The sequence below is a fragment of the Canis lupus genome, chromosome 12, assembly GCF_048164855.1.
Source record: "Canis lupus baileyi chromosome 12, mCanLup2.hap1, whole genome shotgun sequence".
In the NCBI taxonomy this organism is placed as follows: Eukaryota; Metazoa; Chordata; class Mammalia; order Carnivora; family Canidae; genus Canis; species Canis lupus.
The window spans coordinates 25,054,794-25,062,968 of NC_132849.1; the positions used below are offsets into that span (position 1 = coordinate 25,054,794).

Genomic DNA, 8,175 nt, shown 5'->3' on the forward strand with positions numbered 1-8,175 from the left:
AATTCCTGCAATTTACCTGGATGGGAACTTGGGGACATAGGATATTGCTCTTGATGAGTACAACCTCACTGAAATAAGAGCGTCTGGATTGTAACAGGCCACTAACTAAGCTGTCCAGTCAGGAGCCATTCAGCCTTACTGAGTATCGCCAGTGGTACTCTGGTACTGTCAAATGGCAATACCAGAAAGTACCAGAGAGAGAAGGCAAAGGTGAATGGTACAAAGAGTCACAGAGAGAAATGACCCAGGCGGGCAGCCCCAGTGGCGCAGCGGTTTGGCGCCGCCTGCAGCCCAGGGTGTGATCTTGGAGACCCGGGATCGAGTCCCACATCGGGCTTCCTGCATGGAGCCTGCTTCTCCCTCTGCCTGTGTCTTTGCCTCTCTCTCGCTCTCTCTGAATGAATAAATAAATAAATTTAAAAAAAAAATAAATTCTTAAAAAAAAAAAAAGAAAAGGAAAGAAATGACTCAGGCCTCTTAAATATAATTTTGATCATCATTCAATTGTTAAGTAATACTAAAGGCCTACTGTGTGTTGGGCACCATTCTAAGAGCTGGGAATATCATAAACAGTAGACATGATCCCCGCTTTCACAGAGTTTGTATTGAGAGAATTTATGTTAGGATCAGACCATCAGATAATCCACTTAAATTTTTTTAAATACTAAGAGAAAGTATGGCTAAATTAGTCCATTAAGCAACAGTCTGTTATATTTTACTTCAAAAATAATTGTATGTGGAGTCATGTATTTGCATTCCCCATACACAATAGCTTCTGCCTCCAGGAGGCATTCTAAAAGATTCTGAGGGCTGCTTGGCTGGCTCAGTCAGTAGAGCATGCAACTAGTTCAAGCCCCATGTTGAGTATAGATTACTTAAAAATAGAATCTTTAAAAAATAAAATAAAACAAAAGGTATTGAGCTTCTTGGGGCACCTGGCTGACTCATTTAATAGGGCATACAACTCTTGATCTCAAGGTTGAGTCCAAAAAATAAAAAAAATAAAGGTTGTGAGTCCAAGCCCAATGTTGAGCAGAGAGATTACCTTAAAAATGGACAAATAAAAATAAAAGGTATTATGCTCCAAGCTGAAACTTTATGTTGCCATGGATACCTGTCTGTTGACAATCATTTCTAATATTCCTCTAAAAGAGTGATCTTCAGCATTTTGTTTTCCACAGTATTTAAGGAGATGTTAATTACCTTCGTTTCCATTGGCAGAGCTTTTATCTCAGTTATCAGGAGTGAGACGTTCTGCAGGAGGACAGCTTAATTCTTCTGGCCCTTCCGCTTCTCAGTTACAACAACTGCAGATGCAACTGCAGCTGGAACGGCAGCATGCCCAGGCAGCACGACAACAACTGGAGACCGCACGCAACGCAACCCGGCGTACTAACACAAGCAGTGTCACCACTACAATCACACAATCCACAGCAACAACCAACACAGCTAACACAGAAAGCAGTCAGCAAACTATCCAGAATTCCCAATTTCTTTTAACAAGGTAGTTTATTTATCAGTACAACTTTGTTTGAGGAGTGTTTTATTAGCACTATGCAGTCTGCAATGATCTTTTCTCTTTTGTTGTGCCTTGTATTTGTTCTTGAAGATTCGAGGTTTGATCAAACCATTAAAACTCCTAAATCTAATCAAAATTACATATTCAGTATTTCCCCAAGAATATGAAAAGTAATGATTATTTTAGAGAAAGTAGGAGTGCTGGTGGTCTTGTTCAACAGTAAATTATTATCTAATGTGAATTTTTTCCCTTATATTGCCCATAAAACCAAAACCTTAAAGGATTGAAAACTGGGACACCATATCATTACATTTCGGGGACACATGAAGTACATTTACTGTCATAATTAACATTGCCCTTTTTTTTTTTTTTTTTTTTTGCCAATTGCAGTTAGCTATGAAATACTAAAAGATACAAGAGAGGATTTCATAACACAGTGGTTTTCTCCTGAGAATTTCCAAAGGTTTTAAAGCCTTACATTTGCCACAAACAAAAGTAACAGTTTTTAAAGAGTTCACCATGGTGTAAAAAACAGTATACACAACTGGGTGGAATAGAGTTACCAGCTTCTGAAAACTACCATTAGCCACTAAATATATTCCTCTCCCAAGCCTATCAGAGTCTTATGTGACTTTTAAGAATATAAAGGATTTTCGAAAAAGCAGTAATGAGTAGACTTAGGCTTAACCTGGACTGATCTGGGCTTAAGTAAAAAACTGTGAAGTGAAGAAGATGAGTGTAATGTATTGGTTATCTTCAAACTGATATTTGAAGACAATGTTGTTTCTCTGTGTATTTCTTTTATATCATACTTTTAAAAATATTAGTACAGTAGTACATATGCATAGTTGTAAATAACATGTGAATGCAGAATAAAAAATGTTTGTAGACGTCTGTCTAGAGCCTCGGGTTTGCCACTTACTAGTTTGGACTTTTGGCAAGTCACTTCACTTCTCTTAACCTCAGTTCTGTCATTGCTGGCCCCTTAGCTTTGCCGCATGGAAAAGAGAATTGTTTTAAGGATGAAATGGAATTTTGGTATGTGTATGGTCTGGCTCAGTATCTGGCATATAATATAGGCCCAATTAATGATTCCCATGATTATCATTTGTTATGGATCTAAGGAGGAAGTTTGAAGTGGAGGAATCTACCACAAATAGAACTAACAGTGTATATATCCACAAAGAGTCCACTCACCTGTGGATGGAATGAATGTCTTTGGAAAAGACATCTTCCCACCCTTGACCCATTCTATTTTTTAGCTCCAAACTCAGTGGGCTTGATTTGGGGTTTTTCTCTGTGTCATTATTCTATCAGACACCCAGCTCCCAGGGCATGGTATGGGTAGCCATTCGTTGAGCTGCCTTCCTTGGATTTTGGTTATAGCTTTTTGAAGAGCCCTTTCGGTCATCTGATACAGCACATAACACAGTACCTTGCAATTTGCAAGACCACTTTTCCCATCTCTCATTGTATCATCTGATGCTGGCTCATATGATTTACCTTAGGCAATATTTCCAAAAAATATTCCCTGGAACTTTATATATTCTAAGGAACATGTATAGTTACTTATGTTCAGTTTTTTTTCCTGATGAATAATTTTGGGGAAGATTAGCAAAAGCAGTTTATTTACTGTTGGGCATCTCAGAACTGTAAATAGATCAGCATGCATTATGAATCTTCAAGGCAGGAGAGCTTCAAGGCTGCAGTGTTTCCATAGAAAAAGCCTGGATTTTGGTCACAAAGCCATTGCATGATATATGTAGGACCTAAGTCTTATCTTTGGCTTCTTTGACCAGGGACAGTTCCTGTTCACATTGCCCTGGAATTCATGAGGAGAAACAATTTCTTTGGGATCCAAAATTGTTGACCTTTGAAAAAGTGTTTGTTTCAGTGCTTATGTCAGATTTCAGTCTTTTGGTGATGGAGTCAACTAGTTTTGCTAACTCAGTTTGAAAATCTTCATAAGCTTTGCAGTTATTTCTAGATCCCAAACAAAGTTTGGCCCATTCGGAGATATAGCCCTAGTACCAGATTTTATTGCTTTTCGGAAGTGAAATATTTTCTCTGTTATTTCCTTAAAGTAAAAACAGTAATGTCATGGGGCATCCCAATTCACATGGGGCGCCTGGCTGGCTCAGTTGTAGAGCATGTGACTCTTGATCTTGGGGTCATGAGTTCAAGACCCACATTGGTTGTAGAGCATACATTAAAAAGGGAGGGGAACTCCTGGCTGGCTCATTTGATGGAGCATGAGATTCTTAATCTCGAGGTTGTGAATTGGAGCCCCACATTGCATGTAGAGATAACTTAAAAATAATATCTTAAAAAACCAAACAGACAATTAGTACTGTTGCAATGACTTGCAAAGGGTTGGGTACCTCAGCCCGTATATGTCTGGTTTGTTCACTGTGTAGGCAGCCTTCTGTATATCATCAGTCATTTCCTTTCAGTGTGGATTTAATGGCTTTCTATAATTACCTTCCAGATTCTTTTGCTTTCTTTAAGTTCTGAAATTTAGATCTTTTTGTTTGTTTCTGAGCCATAGATCCAATCATTCAGTGGCTTTGAGCTTAATGACTGGGAGATTTTGAGTGTGTCTGTTAACCTCTGCTTCAGTTTCTTCTTCCTGTAAAATGTTAAGAATAGTGCCTAATTCATAGAGTTAAGACATAATATATACAAATAGCACTTACAGCAGAGCCTGACCCTTAGTAAGGGCCCAGTGTATAGTGTTATTTTGGGATGCCCCTGCGCCTTTCAGCTTAGGTAGGACAGCAGATAGCCGGGGCCTGTCCATGGGAGAGCGTGGGCTTGAAGTGTACCTTCTCTGGGACCGGGACCTGTAAGCACATGCCTGCTCTGGGTGTCTTTGCACTGTCACCATCTTCTCTGCGTTTGGTTACTTTTCCTGCCCCCAGGGCTCCAGCTAGTTGTCTTTTCTTTCCTTGACACTAAAAATGTAGAGAAATAAAATCACAACCGAAACTAAGCAGAATTCTGCTTATGTCATTTATCATGTTACTAACAAGAACTCAGCTCTTCACATCTGTTCAGTATTCATGCGGATGAGCCAAGTCTCCCAGCATCATGCAGGTCTCCTGAGTGTGTGGAGCAGATGAGCCCCCTGGGCCGCTAATCCAGCCGGATCCTCACTCCCCTGTAGGAGAAGTGGAGGGGGTGCGCGGTGTGCCCATGTGTGTTTTCTTGCCCTCTCAGGCTTCGGGACAACTCTTCATTTTGGGAGGGATTAGATGCAAACAATAGAAAACTCAAAGGAACTTTGAGGATTTTTTCAGCTCAGTGTTCTAGTCACTAGTTTTTGTGACCAGGGTTACTCCTTTCCTTCTCTTTACTGCCCACAGGTGACATTCTGATTAGGAAATCACTGCATCCCCAAGCATATTACCTATTAGAAATTTTGTTCTCCTCAGAAAAATGTTTGCCACTGTTTTTTTCTGGAGGGGGTGTGAGAAGTCTCGGTGTGTTTTTTCTCACTGAACCTGGTTAAAGAAGCATAGATTTGCACCTGCGGGTAACAGTGTTGCTGCAGGTGTGGGGAATTCATCTCAACACAATGAAGCTGACAGATGAGAGCCAAGTGTTCCAACACTGTCTCAGGGTCTGAGTTTTGCCACCTGTAAAGCTGGCACAGGACGAGACATTGTTGAAATCAGCCCTGCTGTTGTTCGTTGCATTTTACCCACGAGATCTCTTCTTTTTAACTTACGCAGGTTGAATGATCCTAAAATGTCTGAAACGGAGCGCCAGTCCATGGAAAGTGAGCGCGCAGACCGCAGCCTGTTTGTCCAAGAGCTCCTTCTGTCTACTTTAGTGCGTGAAGAGAGCTCGTCCTCCGACGAGGATGAACGGGGGGAGATGGCCGATTTTGGTGCTATGGGCTGTGTAGATATTATGCCTTTAGATGTTGCTTTAGAAAACCTAAATTTAAAAGAGAGTAATAAAGGAAATGAGCCTCCACCACCTCCTCTTTGATGACATCCCAATTCGCAGACAATGTCCTCTGTGCTGTATTTGCCAATGAAAGTGGACAACAACTATCTTGGGTTTGTTTGGTGATTGTAATTTCAGGTCTGTCACTCTTGTTACATTGTGTACATTCAAAGGAAGAGAGAAAATATATATGATAATCATTTCCACTTAACTAATTTTTACTTCTAGCAGGTAAATGTAGGTAGCAGTGCAGGGGTGATCTCTGCTTCCTGTACCTTGACATGCAAAAGGCTCTCCTAATACTCCACATTCAAACTGAAGAGGAAAATTGAAATCTCTAATGAAGCTGCTGTGTGTATTTATGAATATTAATGAATAAAAACTGCTTGGATGGTTTACCTTAACTACTGCATGAGGTTTTTTGCAGCGTGCATGAGTTTTAGTGACCTTGTTATTTAAAAAATTAAATACAAGGAGTAAAACTTAAACAAACATAAAAGCCCAAAGCTTTCCTGAGCATTATTCAATGGTTACACGGCAGAAGAGTTACATGGCAAAGTAGCTTTTGAATAATGTCTGCCCGAGTCACCTTTCTTTGTGTGCCTCCTACGCACAAAGCCAGCTCTGCAGCGGAGTCTGGGGGTCGTAGCCAGGGGTCGCACTCTGCCCTGTGTGGCTGTCCTGTCGCCCTGTTAGTCATCCTACCTGTGTGGAGCTCAGCCTGTCTCTTTAACTCATCTGTAGAAGACACACCAGTAAAGCGACTGTCGGAATCTGCTGCAGGGCGTTTGTGTGCCCTAGAAACAAATCCTGTTCATATGTGTTGAAAGTTTTTACTTGTTGTGGTTGTTTAAAATTTTTTTCAATTGTTAAATATGTTTTATTCAGGTGTAGATGAATTTCATTTATTCACTGTTCAACAAAGTTAACCTGAATTATGTTGTCTTTGTTTTTGAAAAATCTCACATTCTCAATCATATTTTGCGTTATTTATGTACTTGCTTCATAGTTTGCTGAGACAGATCAGATCAGGGGAGCTTTGAGGATTTGCCTTCCCAGGTTTTGTCAGTATATCACAACCAAATTCTTAATGCTAACTCTAGCACCTTTTTATTTATTGGGTTTTTTCTGGCATAAAAAGTAAAGCCTTTTAGTTGAATCATGCCACCTATATGCCTATATTATTAATCCTATCTGTAAAAAAAAAATGTACAGCTTTTTTGGGTTTGTTTTTGGGGATTTGGAGGGGCTGGGATATTTTTTATTTTCTGTTTCAGTTTTTGTGCATAGACTTTCACAATAGCTCCAAGGCAGGGACAGCGGGTTTGGGGGTCGGGGGGCAGTTTTTGGAATGTAAATTTAGGACTTTTAAAAAAGGTGCGCACAGCTTCTGATAAATTTATAACTAGACTTAACCGAATCATGTCGTGTTCCAGTTCTCCTTTCTCAAGTCTCCTCTCTTTCTCCTGTCATCCTTTTTCCTTTCCCATCTGTGTTTCTCTCCGTTCCTCCACCATGACAAGCATACAGACTTGAATGCCCTGCGGTGTTCTTCTGAGAACTGTGAAGTCCATGTTCGTCCAAATGTAACCAAAAAAGAAGTCACCCCACATGTCTAAAAACTGTTGCTTCTCCTCCTCTGAAACTTCAGACTCGAACAATTTCCAAATATAACAGCTTTGTTTTATTTAGTTTCTGTGATGGAAAATGTTTTAAAGGAAAATTTTACACCAGGCTTCTGGTTATACTAGAAGTCAAATCCAGTAGGGATTTTCTTTTTCTTTTCTTTTTTTCTTTTCTTTTTTTTCTTTCTTTCTTTCTTTCTTTCTTTCTTTCTTTCTTTCTTTCTTTCTTTCTTTTTTTTTTTTTATCGTTGAGACGTTTCAAAAACCAGTTTTCAAGCTGTGGTCTTTTCAAACACATCTTCTGCACATAAGTCACACATTTCAATAAAGCATTTTCAAGACTGTTGATCACTTGAATTTCTTTGCTGTTGATGAATTAGCCTAACTCTTATTCAGGGATATTATTATATCTCCAACCCAGGATTTTTTTTCCTTTTTATGCTAAACGTGGAGGTCCTGATTTTGTGTGAATGCATTACTTTGGATGTGAGAAACAGAAATTGCCAATAATGTGCTTTCCTTTTCTGCACAAATTCTGGGAATATGTAAGATCCTTCCTTTTTTTAACATGGTTTGAAGGAACAACTGTAAGTCCATTCAGGGCAGTTCGATTTAGATGATCAGTTGAACACTTCAGACCTAAAGGTTCGTAAGATTCCATCTCATGTAGAATACTGTATATTAATTATTTTTTACCAGATATTTTACAAATACCTCACCTCATCCTGTATGTAATCAATAATAATGTATTTTAGGGTAGAAAGACACAGACTATCAATATAAAAAATATATTTAAGCCCTTCAAATTCTTGTGTCCTTTTTCTTTAGTTTCTGAATTAACATACTATTGGATTTATTGAATATAAGTCAATACGAAGATTTTGATGTAGAGGAGACAAGACTGATATATCATTGTCATTACTACACCTTCAGATTTCTAAGGATCAGATCCTGATTTTTGCAGGGTTTTTGTTAAGTTTTGAGTGTCTAGGGTATAAGTTTGAAGCATTCTTTCTCTAGTGCTTGTCTTTACTTCCTGCTTGGAAATAATTTAAGTCTTTCTGCTCAGTGTTCTAG

The 8,175-nt window shown here is 39.1% G+C and overlaps 1 protein-coding gene across 1 annotated transcript in view; it reads left to right on the plus strand.

Moving 5' to 3' along the window:
- Positions 1-7,444, plus strand: part of KCMF1 (potassium channel modulatory factor 1) — an 81,712-nt gene extending 74,268 nt beyond the window's left edge. Inside the window, exons 6-7 of the mRNA XM_072770023.1 lie at positions 1,222-1,504; positions 5,254-7,444. Coding sequence (XP_072626124.1) covers positions 1,222-1,504; positions 5,254-5,515 — 545 coding nt within the window. The 3' untranslated portion in view covers positions 5,516-7,444. The remainder of the gene's footprint in view (positions 1-1,221; positions 1,505-5,253) is intronic.
- Positions 7,445-8,175: the final 731 nt, after the last annotated feature.